Genomic DNA, 21,993 nt, shown 5'->3' with positions numbered 1-21,993 from the left:
AGGCAAAATTTAATCCTGACTCTCTTTTCCTACCTCACTCCTGTGCCTTCTGAGGGCTTTTTAGAGCTTCTTACATTTCTTCTTGACATAAGCATGTACCATGCTGGAGTCACTTTTGCTGCCTACAATGGCCACACACAAAATGTGCCCTTCACTGACCAGTACAAAAGCACCATGTATGCCAGACAGAACTTATTCTTCACTGGAGTGTTCTAGGGATGGAGGGTGAAAGGTTCACTCTTCATCAGCTTTACAAAAGTATCAAGTTTCTGGAGGTGACAACACAGGCAACAGTGGGGGGACACTGGAAGAACAGTTCTGCAAGGCTGGGGGTGAACACACTCCTGGTTGTGTTTGAATTGGAGCTTCACCACAGAAACCAAGGGAAAAAGCACAAGCTTTTGGAGGTGGCTGACCTTGGCCACAGGCTGCAGCTGGGCTGGTACCTGTGCTCTGGCAGAGAACACACGTGGGGTGGAAAGACCTGTCTGGCCCTTTGCAACCCTGGCATCAACCTTGCCCCTCACACCCGCTGAGGCCACGGGCAGTGCTGCGGCCACAGCCATGTGAGTATGGAGCAGGTGGCATTGGCAGGAAAACTCCTCAGGGATGCCAAGGACTCAGCGGGTCCTGGCCCCCCCACTAGTGGTGTTTTTCCACCTCTCAGTCCTGGCATGTCAGCAAGTGCTGGGACACGGGGAGGAACCCGCTGCTGGGCAGCGCCCATGCCATGTGTTGTTCAATCCCAATAATCCCAAGTCTCCAGGAGGCTCTGGGGTAGCACAAGATGCTCTCCTGTTGAACAAAGCCTGGCTATTTTGCTGGACCTGTATTTTAAACACATTCCAGAGAATGGCTTTCCATGGTTGCATAAGGCTTTCCTCCAGGCACCAGCCCCTTCCTACTCCCCAAACAGCTCAATTCGAGGCAGACACTGCTGCTGCTGCTGCTGTCACAGACTGAAAAGCCCAAGGCTGAAGTGTGGCATTTTCAACTGGAGCTGTCTCCTCCTTTCAGGCAGGAGCCTGCCTTCTTGGTGACTCAAGTTGCAAGTTTCCTTCTTAATAACGGAGTCCCCTATGACGAGTGTCTCAACAACACCCCCACGCCCCTCGCTTTGGAGGTTTCAGGAGACAAGTCCCATCTTGTCACCATGCCTTGCCGGAGCAAGCTGCTCTGGGACTGACTCGGTCACTGTCCAAACATCCAGCAAACTCCCACACCCAGGCACTACCGCACACTGGCACAACACGGGGCTCCAGCAGCTCCCATCTGAAGGCTGATGGAAGGCAGAGCCTCTCCCTGCACACTGCACTACATGGGGTGCAGCTCCCTACACTCTACACCCTCCCTGAGACAGCACAGTGACAAATACCTCGGGAGGAACTATGCTATACTAAACCTCTCCCCTAATCCCTGCCCAAGCTGCACAGCTATCAGCTGTAAACCAACTCCAGGCCCTACCTGTGCCCAAAAAGGGAAAGGCTCCATGCCTCCCTACGTCAGAGCTGAGCAAATGCAGGACAAGGATCAGGAAGGCACATAGTCGCCCTCGATTTTCCATTTCCAGAAACATGTCTAAGGGCAAGCATTTGTGCGTGCTTTAGATAAATGATTACAAGGGGTTTGAGACACAAAGGGGAAAAAATAGTTTTGTTGCCTAGTGGAGTGTGACAGTCACGCGGCACACAGTAGGCATGAGCAGCAGCCCAGCTCCTGGGGCTCGCAAAACCAAGGGCACAGCGAGCTTTCCCAGGAAGAAATTTAGGCTAGAGGGACTGAGGGGGCACGAGTAAGGATGTTACTGGGAGTCAGCACCAGTTCCTTGTCTGGTTCTTTCAAGGACATTCAGAGCAGATCCTTTCAACAGCTTTTTAAGGAGGCAGCATGGGGAACTCGAGGCACCCATCAAGCAGGAGGCAGCGGGAGCGTGGTAGGGCTGGGGAAGCTGGGTCACACAGCCAGTGGCACATGTGGGGCACAACAGGCATTTCAGCACTTCGCTCAGCCATCCCATCTCCTTTTGCTAAAAAGGAGATGCTCTCTTGAACAGAAATTCTGATTGAAACTGAGCAGTGAGAGCTTACAAAGGGAAACAAAATCAGACCACTATCATTGCTGCTTGTTCTCATATCCAGCCTCAAGCCCACACCACTATGGGAAGTCTCCTTGGATGAGCACTCACAGTAGAGAGCCTGCACACATATCTTGGTTTGCTTATCAAGTACCCCAATCAACCCAGGATAAACAGAAACTAGTTTGTACAGATGGGAAAGAAACCAACCCAAAATCAGCACCTCTCTGCAGGAAGCACTGCCATAGGGAGCTTCACTTACCCCATATAGCACCAGAGGGCTCCTAACCTAGCACTATAGGTGATGAGCTGCCACAGAATTTGGGCATTTTAGGAACTCTGCTGCTTGACTGCAGGCTCCCAAAGCACCACATACCAAAGAACCCCCCTCTCCCCTCCCGCTCTAGAGAGCTGAATCATGCCAGGACCAGGGATGGCCACGCATATCACCACTTTTTCCTATGTACTGCTATTCTTGGCAGCAGGAGAGGTCACTGAGACAGCTGTCCTGGCCATGTTGCACAATCCTGGGCATCACCAAGCTATTCCTAATGCTGTAAAACCAGGACCTTGTCTGCAAGGCTGACACTGAGCACCAGTTCATCCAAAGGCAGCTGTATCCCTCCTTACCCAAAACCAGGCACGTCCAAGGCACTGAGCACACACCACACGACAAAGTTATTATATCATGCTTTTAATACAAACTTAAAAAAATCTGGAACAATAGAAACTGTACAGATTTGATCAACCTTTTTGTGGGTTTTTTTTGTTTGTTTTTAACTAAATCTCTAGACACACCAATATCCCGTTCCAAAATATTGCACAACATTCTGAATACAAAACTCTGATTGTATTCCTCCTTCGCTAAAGAAAAAAAAAAAAAAAAAGAAGAAAAAAAAAAAGAAAAAGACAGAAACCCCTGGTTCCCTCTCTCAGTAGTCCCCTTCTCCAAAATACCCCAAGCAGAGCACACGCAGAAACCCTCCACTTGGAGACATACAGACTTCTGTCCTCTTTCACTCCTCTCCCACAAGGCAACTATCAATTCACTCCTTGGAGAGGGGTGGGAGGAAAGGGAGGCTGAGTGGGGAGAAAGGAATCTTCACCACTTCTTTTTTTTTTAAAGTTTTTTTCCTGAAAAAATATTTTTTCTCTCCTCTTTTTAAGAAAAAATCTTGAAAAGAAAAAAATTACATTTTTTTACGTTAGAAATATACATATATTATATATACCTCTTACATTTTACAAATGTAGCAAATTATTCAATACAAACGGACATCAACAAAAAGAACATAAACCCATAAAAAATAAAAGTTAAAAAAAAAATCTTCTCTCTTCTCTTCCTAAGAAACCAGGTAAATTAGTGCAGGTTTTTAAAAAATAAAATTGAAGCTGAACGCCTACATCCAAGACTAGAAAAGACCTGAAAAGGCCATTAGTTTCCATTGCTGCCTGATGCTGGAGGAACATTTCTGAAGCACACTTTTTTTCCTTTTAAGATGCAAAGAGGTTGGTCCCTCTTCTTTTCCTCCTTCCACTCACACCACTATTTCTAAAGCAGGTAGAATACGTGTGGCAGGGCAAAGCAGCATCAAAGCTTCACACACATAAGCAGGTGGACAGGGACATCCCCACTTCTTCCCTCCTCCCTGTGCTGGAGGAGAGCGTGCTGTCTCACGGCAGTGGCTTGCAGGTGGCTTTGCCAGATGTGGAGACAGTGCGGGGGGCAACTGGACCAGACCCTGCCATCAGGGGCTGAGCACCTCTCAGAGTCCAGTGCAGCATGTGGGGTGGCATCCAGCAGCACCCTGTTGGGGAGAAGGACTCCATGGCAGTGGCAGCATCCGTTAAAAGCGGTGGGTTCAAATGAAAGAAAAGAGGGAAACACAACAGCTGGGCCATTCCTCACCAACTTGTCCTAGTCTGGAAACCTGCAGGGTTGAGGTTGTGGGCACCAGCTTTGGGGAAATTGGCTGGGCTCTGCTCTCCTCACCCACCTGCTGCATTGGTCATAGCTCAATAGCAAGCAGCCTGCTTGGGAACCCGTTCTGGGCACAAGGTAAGGACCATGCGCACCACCACCCACCAAGGGCAAGGGTGCACTGGAAACTCTCCGTGGTCTGGGCAGAGACAGTCTCCCTGGGACAGCCCATTACCTTCTGTAAACGCTCACTGGCAACACAACTGCAAAAGGGCTGGAGTGCCTCCATCTTGGGGAAGGGAGCAGGAAAAGCACATGGCCAAGCTCATCTCACCTGAAATAGATTTCTTAAAAGAGCACATAGGTTCCACAAGTGCAGGAGGAGTGGATTTCAGACTGTGCTCCAAGAAGCATCATTACAAGAAAACCAAACTTCAAGTTTGGGAAGCAGCAAAAGCTTATTTTTCATTTAAACTGAGAACTTCTAAGACTGGAGTTTCATCATCTCCATCTCTCTCCTCTTTGCACACTTCCATGCTCACACAGTAGCCTCCAAGGAGACCTCCCTTCCCACTTAAAAAGCCTCCACCCTTCCTGGACATGAAGCAGCTCTCCTTTGGCTTTCTCTGAAGGAAGGTTTTTGAGTCCTCAACACAGAAGAGATCAGAAGCTGAACAGCCACTACTCCTGACTGCAGCACATGATCCTGGAGAAAGCTGCAGAATCCCAGATCTCATCCCTGCTGTGAAGAGGCACTATCATTCAAAGCCTGAGATGATCACTTGCCTTTGGAGACCCCATCCCAGCTCTGCCCTAAGCTTGCTGCTGTCCATGCTGATGCGATGTGGCTGGAATGAGGAATCTATGATAGGTGCTTCCTTTTCTCACTGGATCAGTCACCTCCTCATGCTTCTCCAGAAAGGCAAGGAAAGGGATTTTCTCAGGTGCATACCTGGCTGAAAGCATAAACCCTTATGCTACCACTCAAGACAGCAGCTTCAACAACATCACCTTATCTTCCTGAAAAGTTGTGCTGCCTCACTAACTAAAAAAGGAAGGAATTTCCTCTCTGAGACAAGAAGATAAATTCACAGCAGATAATGAGAACTCTGACCTCTGAGGGCACCCCAAGTGAATGCTGGCCCCTGCTGCTGGGGAGTACATCTGGGGAGTGGGGGCAAGATCCAAGTGGGGTCCAGCTGGTTCAGTGCCTCCTCTCCCAAGCCACAGAGAGAGGCAGGTGGTGTTTCTACACCATGGGGGCTGTCATCCAGACTGATTGGGCAGCCCTGAGAGAGTATAAAAAGGACCTCTTGCTCAGGTACAGAAAGGTCCAATAACCAGAGCCACTAAACTCAAAGCACTGTCCCCCAGTAGCCACAGCTGCAAGTGCAGATGAGGAAGGGAGCAGGAAGAAGCCATTTCACAGTAATGCTCTGCCCTGACTGTGACGTGCTGGGAGATGGTCAAGGAGAAGAGTTAGTGCTTTTCAGCACACAGACAGAACAGCTGATGCCAGCTTGGGCTGGAGCCACAACAGCACAATGGTCTGCGCCCGTGGGCACAGGCGATGTTCTCCGTCTGCATGCAGAGCTCTAACAGAAAAAGCAAGCTCACCCACCCATTCTGGCTAGCACGCAACAAGAGTGTGTGTGTGTCCTCACCAACACTGACTCATCCTCTTCTTGTCCTTCCTCCAGCACGGTGGTATGAAGATGGCATCCCTACACCCAGGTGGAAGGACCTTGCGTCCAGCATGGGGCAGGGAGTGGTGCAGGGAATTAGGAGCATTGTGACCTACAGTTGCACCAGTCCTGGGCTGGGGTGGGGGAAGGGGGAACACAAACAAAAAGCCCAAGACCCATTTTAAGGAGTAAAAAAGTGAGTAGGAAAAAAGCATAGGTACTGAGTTAAAAAACAATTCAGTGCTTCAGGAGCATTACCAGCACAGCGCAACAACACTGAGCTCTCTCTTTTCCCAAGAACCTATACTTGTAAGGTTTTAATATTTTTTGTATATTTCTATTTTTCTTTTCTCTCCCTCTTGTTTGTTTTGTTCTTGTTTCCCCCCTCCCTCCCTGCCCCAAAATACTCTCCTTCCTTTGTATTCAGTTGGCCAGGACGACGGGCTGGAACGACTGGCTAGGATACTGCATGGCATTCAGGTTGTAGCTGAGTCCTTCCACGAAGGGAGACTTCTCCAAAAAGAGGCTATTGGTGCTGCCACTGAAGACCTGAGCCATATCAAAGGTACCACCTGTGCTGGCGTTGAACTGCGATGCTGGCGGGATGCTGCTGGCCTGGCTCTCACCGGCAACACCATCGAAGAAGAGACTGCTGGCTCCCGGCGAGGCGCCACTGTAAACGAACTCCTTGGCATTGGGGGAGAGCTGGGACTGTGGGGCTTGGCTCCCAGCGCTCCCGACGAAGTTCAGAGAGTGCATAGACAGGGAGAGGCCCTTGTGCTTCAGCAGGTTGGTGGTGGGAGACCTGACCATTCTCGGCTGCTGCACAGCCCCTGCTCCACCACCACCTCCTCCAGCTCCTCCACCCTTCTTCATCTTGGTCGAGCCGAACTTGGTGGCAGCAAAGGTGGCAGTGGTGAAAGTGATGGGCTGCGCAGAGCGAGGGATGAAGGTGGGGCTGGGTGACTGGCCAAAGGAGGGGGATGGAGAGTTGGACAGCGAGTTGTCCTGGCTGCCGATGGGGACAAATACCTGGGCGTCGGGGTTGAAGCTGCTCTTGATTTCTTTGTCCAGCTCTGTAGCACTGCAGCCCTCACTGTCATCTAGGTAGAGAACCTTAACAGAGCCCTTCTCACCAATCTGGTAGGAAACCTCAAAAGGATCAATCCAGACACTCAACTCTTCTGGCACATTGGCACGCACGTCCTCCACAGCCAGCCCGCTCCGCTTGGCCGCCAGCTCCACCACCGGATCCACTGTCTCCCCTATATGAACACAGCGATAGCCAGATCCCTTCAGAGGTTTCTCTGGGTACCAGTGACCCTCATACTTCTTCTTCAGTAGGCGCTCTAGCTCCTCACCGAACAGGTCTGCCCGCCTCCGAGGAAGCTTGTTGTACAGGTATGAGATGATGAAGTTAAGAGCAACTTTGATCTCCAGATGCATACTCTCTTCCCAGCAAGCAAGTCAGAGCAGTGTATTAAAAGTGATAAAATGACAGAAACATAGACAAATTTTGACTCCAAAGAGACCTAGGGAAAGAGAGAAAAGGATGGATGAAGACTAGACAAGACAACAACTCTCCACCTGTTGAGATAAACAACTGTGCCTTTTAATGAACAAAGCAGAATGAGCAGTTTGCACAAATACTAATAAGTAATGCTCTTTAGGAGAGTCACCACAAATCTACCCGTCCTCAAAACAGAGGGATGCTGATAAGGAGAACTCTCCCTGCTCGTCTTTCAAAAGACACAAGGGTGTAGCCACTACATCATGCTCACCTCGCTGCCCAGCACTGCTGCTGTAACTCGCCAGGCCACTGTGTGCTCTGGCAGAGCTCTGTCAGCACATCTAACAGGCCTCTCCTGCCCTGGCACTTGGCTCTTCCAGCACGGCTCACCTGCAGCAGCCTCTCCAGAGCACAAGTGCAGCACCTGAACGGCCTCGTGACTCGCTCAGCAGCTTTGTGCAGAGACCTGCTCGCACTCAGGGCCAGCCTCTCCTCCGGGAGGCCGGGTGGCTGTGCCGGGTGCCACGTCCTGCTGGCACAAGCGCAGAAGGGACGAGAAGGAGCGAGGGAGGGTGCCGGGGCACCAGCTGCCAGCCCGTGTTTACTATCCCCTGGACTGGCAGGCACATTTCTTATTAAGTGTACCCGGTTGAGAACGCCTAGCTACAAACATAAAATCTCAGTTTAAGTCTACTGAGGGGGGAGAGGGGGATAGCAAATGTACATAGGGTCACAAAACACACACGTGCCAACAGCCTGTCCAATACAGTTCACATTGCTTATCCCTGCACAGACGGAAAATGAGCTCTGCCAGGATCAGGTACTACTTAATAAAAACTGAGATTGCTTGCCAAAGATTGAAGTAATCCTCCCTCCTCCCTCTCTTTCCCTGCCTTGTGAGGAAGTCTCCGAAATGGAGAGAACCCACAAAAGGACAATGCAAAACCACAACAGTCAACTCTCCCATTATACACAGATTTGCAAACAATGTTTGTCTGGGTACAAAAAAAAAAATCCCAAACCAGGTATGTCAGCACTACGCTCTGTCACTCATGCAAAGATGAGTCCCACAGATATTTTAAGAGGAAGCACACTTCCAGTAGCCTCCACACCTCTCCAGGAGAAAGAAGAATATCCAGTTTTTAATTGGCAGCTTAGTCAGAGGCCGCTCTGTCTTCAGCTGCCCTCACCTTGCTCAAAGAGACACACAGTGATCAACCTTCTTCCTAAAATGGGCTTTAGGGATATTCTTGCACAGCACTCAAGCCAATGTTTATGATGTATGACAATTATTTGGGGGTGGAGTACAAACATACATAGTCAGCATTCCCCTGAAAAATCCCAGCAGCACAACCAGGTATCTATCCATGCTGGCCTAAGTCAGGAGGAATTAAAAAACTGACCAGACTTGTTTGCTTGGTCTAGTTCAGTGGACAGGAAGGATCAAATAATTTTAAAGAAGCCTCAAATATTTTGAAGCTTTACTGCAAAAAAGGGATGCAGATTATACGCTTTTTCTGTACTACTCTGTGTTCACAGAGGCTTAGCTTTAGGAAAATGGTAACCAGAAAAAGATCCCACACCTCTGATCTGCCAACAAGGAGGCCAGTTCTGGAAGAAACCCCCTTTGGGTTTGACTCAGCAACATAAAAACACACAGGAACAAGGGAGTGGAAAAGAAGGCTTGTCCTTAAAACCTGCTTTAAGGAATTACTGTAATGTAACAAACTTTGGTAGGTCATTGCAACCTGACCAAGTCCAAGCAAAAACATGAATAGTGAAGAAATAAGCAACCAGTTTTTCTAGGAACTGTTACAAAGAATCCATTTTCAGAAGGCAAAAGTACTGGTACAGAGACAGAGCCTTTTCCACAGAAATCAAGTATGAAGCAAACCCCAAAAGAGCACACCTAAACCCTAACAAGAGCTTGTACAGACTATACTACCTTAAGGGAGGATTACATGGAGCTCTCTAACTTCTCCAGCTTTGAGACATTTAAAGAGAGGACACCTTGGGATCCCAGCAAGTTAAGCAGGAGGAGAACAGCGGGTTTGTAAATCTTTTCATCTTGTGATAAATTCTAATCCGGATCCAAAAATCTATTAAGAAATCAGATATTAAAGACTAGGAAAGGAACAGTGGCCAAAATTTGTTAACATCCTATTTGCTATACAACTGTCTCAATATACATTGAGGACCCCAGTTCCTTATCAACTTTTTGCAGAAAGCAGTGAGGAGATACAATCATACATTATCTCTTTTTTCTTTTCTCCTGTTCTCCTATAAAGAGAATACTCTGTACCTTGTTTATGAAAAAGGTAAGCTAATTAGCCTAATAACACCAACAGCTGCCAAGGTAGTGGCATACAACTGATACCTGCTGAAGGTACAAGAAAAAGTCACAGGCTCCTCAGGTTGTTGAGGCAAGATGCGCTCCAGTAGGATCCCCTCAATCTCTTTCTACTGCACTGAAATGTGATAAAATAATTTTAAAAAAAATTTAAAAGCCCCAAATCCACCAATATCCAGCTGAAGCAGTATGGCTCTGAGAGAAGAACTACCGAGTATCAATTGTAAGAGGTGTTCTGAGCAGTCTTCCATAAAGGCCAGCATTTTCGAAGTAAAGGCTTACTGTATATGGGCAGAACACTGAGGTGCTGGCAGGGAACAAAGAGCTGTTTCTCTGCTCTGCGGAGAGAAGGTAGGAGCTCACTCAGACTCCCAGTTTATCGGTATGCTGAAGGGGAGAGGCCAGAGTATCACTTGCAACAGAGAAGAGCGAACACGATTCCCCCTCCTCTAGGCTACACCAACAGGGTGGGTGACCTTGCGGGCATCCCCCTTGGAGCTCTCGAAGGATCCTGGCCCTGGGCTGGCCGCCGCCTCGGGCTGCCCCTGCGGTCCCAGAGCCGGACACACCCGTCTGGAAGGAGAGCGCCCTTCCCAGCACCCCGCCAAGGGCAGCGGAGAGGCCCCGCCGCCAGACGAACGGCCCCGCGGGGATGAGCCCCGTGCCCCCTCCATTCCCGGTGCCCGGCCGGCCCGGCACGCCGGGAGCTGTAGTCCTCGCCCCCCCCTCCCCGCCCCGCGACCTACTTCTCCCGGACTGCGGCTCCCGGCGCGCCCCGCGCCCGGCCCGCCGCGTCCCCCGCCGGGGCAGGGCACAAAATTTTCCAGGGCACATGCGCGCTGGGGCCCGCCCGCCCTTCCCGGCGCTGCCCACGGCCGGGAACACGCCCCGCGGCCCGGGACCGCCGGGCAGCCGCCCCCTTCTCCCCTTCCCTTCCCTCCCTCTCGGCAGGGACGGGCGGGCGCGTCCCCACCCGCAGCTGCTTCCACCCGGTTGCTGCGGGACGGAGCCCGGGAGGCCAGAAGCCCAGTATCCTTCTGTGCCTCTCGCCCGCCCCCCGCTGCTTGTCCCCTTCGCCCCAGTGGGGCACGCGAGGTCGCAAACAAGGTTCCCAACAGAGCGGTCGGATGGATGGGGATATGTCAACAAGGGCGAGCTCCTGGCCCCGCTCACCCAGCGGGGCACGGCAGATCGGGGTCTCCGGGGGAGATGGGGATGGGGGGGGGCAGCCCAGCCCAGCCCCGACAGCGCCTTTGTTGTCGCCAGGCTTCCCCCCCTCGGAGCTCGTCGTGCACAAAAGGGAACATCCCGGCGACATCCCTCCTTGCCGGGAGCCCAAGCTGCTCACCGCCGCCTTCGGGCCCAGCCTGCCTTTTTTGGGGCTGCTAAGGCTGGGGCTGAGCCGCATCCAGCTCCCCCCCCCCGCCTCAAACTGGACTGTAGGAAACAAAATGGTGAACTGGAGCACGGCAAAGCGTCCTCGACCCAGTGACTTTCACCCCCATTCTTCTCCCCTGAAGCCCCATTAATACCCCCAGGGACCATAGCCGCACAGTGACTCCACGGACAGGCAGATCGCTGCCCCTGGTGGGGAAGGGGACGATGAGCCCCCTCAGACCGAGCCCACAAAGAGGACGCGCGCCGGAGGGGTCCCGGCCCAATCAGGGGTGTGGGGGAGGGAAGCACCCCCGGCCCCACTTACTTCGTCCTCGGCTCCAGGGCCGGCGGCTGCTGGCGGCTGTCGCGGGGCCGAGGGCGCTGCCGGCGGGTCTCTGCTGTGCCCCGTCTCTTCCGTCCCCTCCCTCCCTTGTCCCCGTCGACGCGGGGCGGGCCCGGTGCTGTGCTGTGGATGCCGCTGCTGTACCCCAGAGCCGCCCGCGCCCTGGCCCCGAGTGAGCCAACTCACGGCAAACTTTCACCCTTAGCAACCTCTCGGCGCACGGATCCGCTCCCGCCCCGCGTGATGCGGCCGCGGGGGGCGGGCCGGGACTACTTCCCCCTCCCGTCGCCGTCCGCAGCGCCCCGGGATGGACGGGGGGGCCAGGCCGGCCAAGGCCTCTCTACTGCCCCCCGGGCACTGGGAGTATCCCGAATCCGAGCTCAAGGAAAGGAGGGAGGGGACCGCGGCCTTAGCGGGGATTGACCTGAGGATTCCCCCAAGCGGCTTAGCCTGAGGCGCCGGGGGGGTTGGGAAAGGAATCGAACGGAGCGCGGAGGGACAGGACCGGCCGGCGTGGCCCCCGCTCACCGCGGGTACGGCCAAGCCCCAGCTCAGTGGAAAGGCCAGCCCCGGCACTCTCGAAGGGGCAGTTCCTCGCACACGCTAAACACGTCTGTAAAGACCCTCGTGATGGAGCCCCCCGCCCCGCTACAGTGGAGAAGCTCGGGGAGACGTGCCCACGGGCGATTCCGGCTCCCTCCATCGCTGCAAACCCCTCGGGATCCCCGGTACCCGATGTGGGCGGGGAGCTCGGGGGGAGCTGCGAGCGCATCTTCCCGGGGAACAACGGGGCAAGGCCAAACCAGGTGGGCTGGTGTCACCGTGGGGCGGACGGGGGTGGCACGGCCACCTCCGCGCCCCCCAGACGGGGACGGAGACCCCGCCCCCGCCACGGGCTCTCCGCCTCCCCGGACTATTTTGTTTCTGCACGCCTGTGTCCCTCCGCCTCCAACAGAGCAGGGCCCGGCCCCGCCGCGGCGGAGACGAGAGACCCGCAAGGTGCGCGAGCGCCGTCCGTGCTAAAAATAACTGCGGCGTGTTAGCAACAGCCTTTCCATTGGCTGGCCAGGCCCGGCGGCGCCTTCGGATTGGAGCGCTGCCTCAGCCAGTGAGCCGAAGGGGGTGTGCGCGGTGGGCTCTGCCGGGCGCGGCGCGGGGGCTGCCGGGAGATGTAGTTACCGGGACGGCAGCGGCCTGCGCCGGTCCGGGCACTCACCCCGCACTGCGGGGCGCTCGCGAATTCAGACAGGGCTCGGGGTTACAGCATGTCCTGGGGAACGACAACCACGGTGACGGCCAGCCCTGGAACCATTGGCCGATGGCGGCACCTCCATCGCCAAAGGCTGAGCTGCACCGCCCACCGGCAAACAGATCCGCACCCTTTATTTCAAAGCAGACCCATTACTAGCTCCAGGAAAACGAAGAAAATGCCTACAGGCATCCCCAAGCCCTGTCTGTTACAGTCCAAGATCACACCACCTTCCACACACACCACTTGGAAAAGCTGCTTGCCGTCCGCACATAAAGCAGCTTTTGACCCAAGTAACACTCCAAACTAGTGGAAGAGACACCAAGAGCAGCGTTTCCAGGCTGTCCCAGACACGTGTGCTGCATCCTCCTCAGTGCTGACACACGCAGAGGGTGACACAGGCGTTACCACGGTCCCTGTTGCAGCAGGGGTAACTGGCCTGGCAACCATCTCCCAAGTGCAAAAATACAAAGTTCATCTCTTGCCCCATTTCCACAACAGTCCTCGGCCTCCTTCTGGGTTTGGTTTAACCTCCCTCATTCAGGAACATTTTACACCAGGTACTGCCTTTGCCACAGAAGAGCGTATCTTTTGAGGCCAGCCAACACCATGTGTTAAGAAATCTACTAATGTTCCTTTCCAGTCACAGCAGCCAGCCTTGCTTATTTTCCCACTGATTACAGAAAAAAACAATTTTTGAATTTGTTTTTTCCTCTTCAGGGTAAGGGGAAAGAAAAGGGGAAGATTTATGAGAGCTATTATGAGTAGCCTTATTTTCGTCAGTCCTTTTTAAAAGGAATTTAGTTACAAGAGGACATCTTTTTTTCTTTTTTTTTTCAATTATTCCCTCACTTTGCTGGAAACAAAATCATACTGTCAGTCAGAGATCAGGAAATTAAAATGACCGAGCTATTTTTAGCATCATTAAGCAAAAAAAAGGCAATTACATTTCTAAAATTCTATTATTGTTTTAATAAGGTATTACTAAGAGGGTGTCACATATTAGGGCTCTTTAAAATACCTGTGCTTTGACCAAGCTCTTTTAATTATGGCGTCGCCCTTGTACACATGCGGGCAGAGGAATTCTGTCACAGTATCTGCTCCTGCATTCTCAGCCATTTGGCTATTACGTCAAAGCAAAGCTCCCGTGTCACATGTGCATGGAGAGCAGAGCAATTGCCAAGCCACTGGGACAGAGCTTGTTTGGTTAGGTTATTTAATACCAAGGAAGGGGAGTCAGTATAATTGGGCATAATTAATATCGCCATACCCTGAATCCTCTGTACATTCAATTCAGATGACAACCCCAAGGAAATGAAAAATTCTTTCCTGCTATTGAAAGAGGCAAACATCGCCAGCTGATGTCTGTAATGAGAAAATAACAGCTCCTGTGCAGATAAGGTTTCAGAAGCAAGGTTTTGTCCATGTGGCTCCCACAGGAAAAGCTCACAGGCAGATTCCAGAACTCCACCTACCTTTTCTTTTTGTTTTGTCTCTTTTTAAAGAAAAGTAATGCTTGGGGCTCAAGGGCTTTGTCAAGACAAGGTCCAGGCGGTTTAGGGAACTGGATGTATGTTACAGAGCTATTTGCTGAGCTCAGCTGTAGCTGTGGCTGGCAGTTGGTCTGAAGGGGTGTGTAACAGGGAACACCTACATTGCAGAACACAGCAATGCCTTGTTAGTACTGGCAACAGAGGCCAGTTTCTTAATAGGCCAAGAGGTCCCATGTTCTCTCCTTCAATGCAAATATTTGAAATTAAAGGAGGGGGTTTTTTACTAACTTATTATGCAACATTTTAATAAAAAAAAAAAATTAACACTACCTAGAAAAGTAACGGTGGGAAGACACATTTAGCTCCTTGCATTAAGATTTGAAGACAGCACCCTGGGGGTTCAGCTGCCACATTGACAAAGCTGTCCCTGTCTCTCCCACCTTCCCTGCTGCTGCCACACAAGCACTTCACAGCTGGCAGACAGGGAGCCCCTGAATCTGACTGCATCCAACCCCATGAAATGATGAAGCCCTCCCAAAGCTTGGCCTGCACACAGCAGCAGGTCATGTCTTGTCTCATTTTCCCCCTGCAGGGAAGCTCACCCTTTTAGCATGTGCTCTGGTCTCCAATACTGCAAGGCAATCTCCTTCTCCTGGACAAGTACTTTAAAATCTATTTAGGAGAAAAATAATGCACTTTTCTAGAGGCCCTGCCTAGGTATCATCTACTGGTGCACAGAAATCATTACCAAGCAAGCAAGGTCATGTTTTTCTGGGCTACATAAATGTGTCCATTACCCTTGTCTGAATTAGCAGCTTCAGGGCAATGTCCCATCCATGCTCTGAAAGTACCAGAAAGGCAGTGGCACTGAACTGATCTGCAGCATTTGGCATGCTCCCCAGAGCTGTCTGAGCAAACAAGGCAAAGGGGAAAAAGCCTGTCCCTCCCTCTCTCCACCTGCCCAGTGACTCAGAACAACTAGAAATGGCAGCTTAACTCTCAGAATACAGACTGATATATCCAGCAGTCAGCGTGAGGGCATCGGGAGTGCCAAGAAAGTGAGTATGCTCAGCTGTTTTTGGGGATGGGGGAAGGGATGGGGACACTCGTACCTCTACAGCAAGCCCTGCCTGGCTGATCCTGCTAAATGATTAGGAACAAGGGGTGCTCTAAAATTAGCTCACCAGGGTGTATTGGTTCTGAGACAAAGTAATTCCTTACTTAGTTTCCCTCTACCTTTACTGAAAAACTTTGTAATCTTCCAAATTTCTGGGAAAGAAAAAAAATGTGTACAAACCTTCTGCATTCCTACTGAGATAATCTGGGTGGCCTGACTGAGGGCAAGTGATAAATTCTGGCTGAAGTGATAAAGTTCCAGGTACAACAAATCTGCATGTCATAGTCTGCTTTTAAAGATACACAGAATTTAAAATGGCTGTTATCCTACATGGACTTCCCAGTCTGCAGAGGCAGTTGCATATTCCCATAGAACTGCTTGGGGAGAATATGGTTTGCTGTAACCAATGAGCTAGATTGCTCTGAACATCTTAGCAAATGGCATGCATCAGAAAGGGGTAGATGTGTAGGGAAGAAGACATACTGATACTCTCAGAACTGCAAAAAGCTTGCAAGACAAACCTGACAATTAATAGCTGGAGGCAGGAGAGGGAGGAGCAGCTGAGATAACTGTAGGGCCAGTGACAGCTACAACCAGCTGCAGCAAGGAAAAATTACTTTTGAGGGGAGGATAATCACAACTTGTGTGCTTTTCACTTTTATCCAAATGGCTGGAGCAGGTAGAAGAGGTATTTAAGCCAAAGAGTAGTTAGACGAATTGGTACTAGCCTCAAGGGAATAGCTGAAATCCTGGAAGGGGCACAAACCAAAAAAAAGGTCTTGGGGCTCAGCACCCCAAGACTGCACAAAGACAGCAGTGTTAGAGTAGCACACGCTCTGCTCAGCCCACAAGCGCTTGAAGGACTGCAGGGCACACTGAGCCAGGACCCTGATTTAACCATCTGAGGAGTGTACACACCCGTGGGGAGCTCAGTTCCGCCTCTGCACAAAGGCGCCTGTTCCCAGATCTTTGCTGAGCCAACAGACTGCTTTTAGCCTGTACTGGGATTTGACAAACAAGCAGCCTCTGGTTTCCAGCACGCACACGGCCAATAGCCCAGAACACAATAGTTGGTTTCCCGTTACAGCAGGGAAGGCTTTAACTTATTCACAAGAACAGGATAGTGAGTCAAATAGCTTAGTAGGTTTTAGAAAGGGATTGGATGCTTGCATGGTGAAACAACATCCACAGCCGCATTAGCCGGGATAAGGGTTACAAGCTCAGCGATCCTCATGCTATGGGACAAAATGATCAGTGGCTGGGATCACAGGCAGACAAAAGCAACAGCCATTCCCTGAAGCTCCTTGTGGCAAGGTCACGTGGTTATAAGCAGACACTGTCAGAAACCAGATAACCCATTGTGAAGTTCTAGCTGGGCTAATCCTCCGTGTCCCCAGAAAGCTCCAGAGAGGCTAAGCACAGAATGAACCAAAGAGAAATCCTAGTTGTACAAAAAATAAAAACCCAAAAGGAAAAGCTTTATTGGTATGCATCCTACAGAAATGGTTACAAGAAACGGCCTTGGAGTTATCTGTCAAAGAAAACATAGAACAGCTGTGCTCTCCCTAGGAAGGTACCAGCCATGAGCAGGTTCCTTACAAAACAGGGCAGCATGGAAATATACTGGAGGAAGGGAGGAGGGGAGTGGATTGGTGCTCTGTTCTTTACCACTGATGGATGGGGCAATTTCAAACAACTGACAGGAGGCCCAGTAAGAACAAGCTCAAGGTGTTTCTCCACATGAAAAACAGCACTTTCCATTTTTACATAGCTCCTCCATGTGTAACTGCTTGCCTACTCTGCTTTGTATAGAGAGATGGGGTAACTACTAGCAGAGCTTCTGCAAAGGTCAGAAACAGTAATCTTCATTTGCCCTCCCTTATCATTGGTTCTGATCAGGTTTCAGTCCCCACACAGTCTGTAATTTCTCCAACCCCAAGTATATTACTGAATTTGTACTGCTTTAGGGAAAAAAAAAATCAACCAGTTTTCAATAAGAGTAAAGTCCAGAGATGTTCCAAGACCCTCTTGCCAACCCAACAGGAGGTAGCCACATACAAATAGGATCACCTCTTCTTGAAGCCATACTTTTTCCTTTCATAGAAAAGATCTGTTTTGGAACTGCCCAGGTTGACGATCTTAGGGCAACCATCTCTCTGTAAGAAAAGAAAATGCAAGTTAGGAAATGGGCAAACACAGAACAATATCATAGTTGTAGCAGGTTCTCAGTTCCCACACTCCTCTCCCCGTCCTCAACACATTTCAAACTCCTGTACAGACAAATTGCTCTCCAGTGCTGGTTACCAGTAAGACAGTGGAACAGAGAAGATGGATGTCTTTTCAGCATTACTGTAGGACATGCTCTCCTTCAGGGCTGAAATGGAAAACAGCTCATATAACATCAGCCAATTAATGAAAAAGATGTGCTGTGCCTCAAGACTGAATTCTTTCTAAATCAGGATACGCAGGACTTCTAGGGCCCAGAGGAATAACCTTTCCCCTCCTTAGCCAAGAAGAATCTTGCTGCTCTAGATGTCACCAAGCCATTCTTATGCTTAGGAACCCTCAGCTGTGACAGAACTGAATCTCAATTTCTTGCATTGATTGTTTACTGATTGATTACTGCAAAGGCTGTAGGGTCAGCTACTCACAGAAGCTACACAGATAAGTTCTTATACCTGAATTCCAGTAGATGCTGAGAAAAAAGGCATAATAAAAGCAAAGGGAGTAGGGGACACCCTCCTGAGAGGTGTGGTTGCAAAACGAAATCAGAAATGTGCCTCTTGGTATACCTGGGAACATTTGCCCGTGGGCCATCTGAGCCCATCTGCATAATTTTTTAGGGTAGAATATTATGGCTGGCCACAGCAGCTGTGAGGGGCCCAGCAGGCAGAGAAACACGTGTCCTTGGCTGAAGTGGAAGCCTGAGTGCATTAGATTTAGAAAGCCCCTGGGCAGATGTCAGATGCTGTAGAATCTGCACCCAAGCTGCCTGACTCCCATGCCAAAGATGCAATCTGGTGGGATCTGCATCACAGGAATAACAGGAGAGGTGGGGAACAAAAATCATCCCTCCCCCATACACCTGCCACAACCCATTTCTAGATACTGTCTCCTTATTTAATTTTGAACCTCAATAGTAGGACTCTTTCAAGCCTTGCCTCCCACAATTCATGGAGTCTGTTCAAATCTTGACAGCCTTATTGCAGGGCTCTGTTCATTCTTCCACCTCCTCCTAAGGACACAGCTCATGAGCACCCTCCTTTCTCCAAGAAAAGATTACTATTTGCAACTCACAGATGTCCTGGGTGACAAGGTGGGATTCTGGCCCTTCCCCACAGATGGAAGTGGGCTGAAACAATACTTTATTCCTTCCCCCACCAGAATAAATGAACCAAGAGTAACCAAGTTCTTTGTTTTGTGCCCAATAGCATTCCACCTCTGCCATCCATTTCATTTGCTTTCTTGCTTCACTATCTTTTCCAGACTTTCTCTGAGGATGAAGAAAGTGCTGTGGCTGAAACTGTGGACTGTTAAGGCTTCAGGTACAGGGCTCTGCCCATTTTTTTTCTTATTCACACCAGCACCAGATACCATAATTGTGACAGGCAGCAGCACACTTAATTTTTCTCCTTCTGGGCTCCCTATGCTCGTGCCAGCACCTTTCAATCCTGCAACAAATCATGTCAAATCTGCTCTTTCAGATCTGCAACTTCACATCTGCAATATGTAACATCTGAGTTTTCTGCCATGGAGCAACTTTCTTCACTCACAGCAACGTTCACCCAGGTGTCAAAATAACCCAGACCTGTTATTCTCCTCTAGCTCTATGTTTTCTACAGTCTTTCCTGACAGAGCAGCTGGTTATTTCACACCTGAACCAAACATAAGATACAGGTGATCTTAGGTTATGAAAACACCTGCTGCGAATCCATATTAATTGATAAAAATAAAACCAAGCCTATTTTACTCATGACTTATAAAGCCAGGCATCTTCATTTCAAAGGCAAGTGAACAAAACTGTTTCTTACAGCATTTATAAAGTAGGAGGCAGCACCACCATCACACCACTTATATCCATATTCAGATACAAAGAAAAATTATGGTCTTGTTAGATCAAATGACTAAATTCAAATGAGGACCTGCTCCTGTTCTGCATTTGGCTGCAGGCCTCTAGAGAAAACAGGCACTGGAGAGAATTAAAGCAGCAACTCACTTAGCTGAGTACACTCCTGTAAATCACTCTGAACCACTCTCTCCACATGTTCTTCACAGTCATTAGGGTGTGTAGGAAATTGCATTTGTAAAGCACCAAATACTTTTAAGTGACACTCTCACAGCTACCAGGCCTATATTCTGGGATAGCAGAACTGTAAGCATCCTGTTCTTGTTCTTCTGTAAAGTCTTTCTAATAATTTGTTGCAGTTCACGTCCTGCACTCATTGTGTTGGATTATTAACAAAAGCCTTACAAGGGGTGAACAGTTGCCTCATTTCACATATGCAGTGGCTTTCAGCACAATATTATAAAAAGATGATAGCTCTGGATGGCTATAGACAAAAGGGACCATTACACCAAAAAGCATTAGCAGAGAGATATCTACAGTATAAATAATTCCAAAAAAGAATAAGAAAATATAAATGGTATGCCACTGGACACTAAGGACAAACTTTACCTTGATATTAAAATGAAAATAAAGGTTTTGATTCCACAGGACTTATAGTACCATATGTGCTCTTAATCAGTAGCTCATAATGGACTTCTGGTAAGGAGCTGCTTCTGCCACTGCCTTGCAGTGTCTGCAGTATTTCTGACCCTGGTAAAACCTAGGCTGGAGTTGTAGTGGAGTGGTAACAAGCAGTGTGTGCAGGAAATGAACTGTGAGTGTGCAAAACAGTCAGAGACCCTTAGAGTGAAGAGAGTTACAATACCTCAAAACGCTTTGCAAACACAGAGACCTATCAGCAGGGGAAGAAAGGTCTGAGGTATCGCAAACAAGCACCAATCCTCCCAGCACTAATTTCGGCAGCTCCAAGCCCTTTAAAGGTAAGCACGGCTACTATGTAGCTGGGATGGCAACTTACATCTTTTTCCTGGATGGTGCACTCCTTGCAGTAGTAGGCGTCGGACACGCCGGGCCCCCCGCAGATGACGCAGCGGCCCTGGTAGGAGCCGTAGTTACACTCGTCACAGATGCGCACCAGGGTGCAGGGCCGCACATACGAGTCGCAGATCACGCACTTGCCGTCACCTGCCAGCACAGCACAGCCTCTGGTTACAGAATGGCCTTTCTGCCACCCCCCACATCCGAGGAAAAGCTTCCTGGTCAAATAAATTTCCTGTACAATCAAAGCCAATACAGCTGAACTGTAGAAATTTGCCTTGCTGGCACAGGGCACAACTTTGTACTGCAGACTTGAGAGGAACAAGGGTGTGGCCTGCAGCATTTGAAGGTTTTTTAAAACTTAAGTCATACATTCACAGTCAGAGAAGAAACCCAAAATTACTTCTTTGTGGTTAGTCAAGACTTGCTTAGATTGGACCACTACTCTTATTCTACAACTTTTCCTGACTCATTCATTTGCAAAAGAAAAAAAAGTCAGACTGACGGCTGACAGGACTAGAGTCCTTACCTACACAGAAGCAACAGTATAAGCTTCTCCCACAGTGCCACATCAACAAAAGTCTGGAGTTACTACCCACAAAGAGGTAAGAGATTGTACTCATGGTCTCTTTAATCAAAGAGAATTATCAAAGAGATAAGATATTGTTCTCATGGTCTCTTTAATCCTTCATCTGTGAGAAAGCCAAAGAAAGGGCAAACTGGCATAAGCAGCCATTTCACAAAAGCTGCTCTTGCACTCTCACAAGGAACTGAGTGAAATTCAAATACTCATATCATACTGGCAAGGAGCCATCAGATGCCAGTGACAGCTTCTGCTGAGCTGGACCTTAACAAAAACACTGACCTGCGGATGAAAGACTTCATATCCTATTACCAGTTCCCAAGGTATTTAATCCTGACTCCCCCAAACAGCTTGTCTAACCTGCTCTTAAATCTCTGGCATGACAGCTCTCAGCTACTACCAATGAGAATCTGCTTCACTGTCAGCTGCTCTTGAAAATGATCTTGCTTCAGACTGTCCTCCTACCACTTTACTTATTCTCACACTATTTTTGAGTCACAAACTACTCACCTTGTTTGTTCTGTTCCCTTACATGACCTAATGACAGATTACAAGGATCTAACAACCAATCCATATTCTTTCTTCCCTTTCACAGCTAAGCATTTGATTCTGTGGGGTTTTTTCCTGTTCTAACTTCAGATGTTGGCTCTACATTTCTTCTTCTCCTAGATGCTAATGGGAACCTTTCTCACAGTATGATGAAGCCAGAATCCAAAAAATGTTTGTTTTTTTTTTTTTTTTTAAAATTATCAGGATGATATTTTGGTATTACAGATTACAAGGATCCAATGAAGCAGTCGTTGTAGCATTAGCCACTGGAAATGCTGGCAGCAGATACTCTAAAACTGCCTTTGTGTGAGAGTCTGTTTGAGCTTGCAACTTTTTAAATATTCCTTGATCTACACATGCAACATTAAGGTAATTGTTCACTTCTCAAAGAGCAACATCAACTTTGTGGTTAAAGCAAAAATAGATTCCAACCTTCAAATCCAAACTGCATGCTGTAACCACAACACCATGTTCTCAAGCAACTAAATGTGGATGCTTTACTTACATTTTTCACAGAGTCTTCCGATGGCTGGAAAAAAAAAAAAGAAAAAATTATTTGAGGCGGGAGAAAAATCTAAGGAAATAGAAGCTTCAATATCAAATAATTATCTTCTGCAACAAGCAGTCTTTAAAAAAAT

At 49.2% G+C, this 21,993-nt stretch overlaps 3 protein-coding genes across 3 annotated transcripts in view; 1 reads left to right on the top strand and 2 right to left on the bottom strand.

Annotated features, from left to right (window-relative positions):
* Positions 1-2,751: 2,751 nt before the first annotated feature.
* On the bottom strand, positions 2,752-11,835 carry TOB2 (transducer of ERBB2, 2). Its single transcript, XM_079304301.1, has 2 exons — positions 11,243-11,835; positions 2,752-7,212 (listed from the first exon to the last, which is right to left on the bottom strand). Exon 2 carries the CDS (start codon positions 7,124-7,126, stop codon positions 6,104-6,106), a length of 1,023 nt encoding a protein of 340 aa, XP_079160427.1. The 5' UTR covers positions 7,127-7,212; positions 11,243-11,835; the 3' UTR covers positions 2,752-6,103.
* A 4,741-nt stretch (positions 11,836-16,576) lies between these two features.
* PHF5A (PHD finger protein 5A) overlaps positions 16,577-21,993 on the bottom strand; it is a 7,137-nt gene continuing 1,720 nt past the window's right edge. The window contains exons 2-4 of the mRNA XM_079304172.1: positions 21,861-21,884; positions 20,204-20,370; positions 16,577-17,275 (exon numbers count right to left, since the gene is read on the bottom strand). Of these exons, the coding sequence (XP_079160298.1) occupies positions 17,186-17,275; positions 20,204-20,370; positions 21,861-21,884 (281 nt within the window). The 3' untranslated portion in view covers positions 16,577-17,185. The remainder of the gene's footprint in view (positions 17,276-20,203; positions 20,371-21,860; positions 21,885-21,993) is intronic.
* The window catches only part of ACO2 (aconitase 2), a 27,300-nt gene continuing 23,929 nt past the window's right edge, over positions 18,623-21,993 (top strand). Inside the window, exon 1 of the mRNA XM_079304170.1 lies at positions 18,623-18,664. The gene's annotated coding sequence lies outside the window, so the exon portion shown is untranslated. The remainder of the gene's footprint in view (positions 18,665-21,993) is intronic.

Source organism: Erithacus rubecula, assembly GCF_903797595.1.
Source record: "Erithacus rubecula genome assembly, chromosome: 4".
NCBI lineage: Eukaryota > Metazoa > Chordata > Aves > Passeriformes > Muscicapidae > Erithacus > Erithacus rubecula.
Note: the sequence above shows the minus strand (reverse complement) of the source record. Positions and strands in the feature narration are given on the sequence as shown.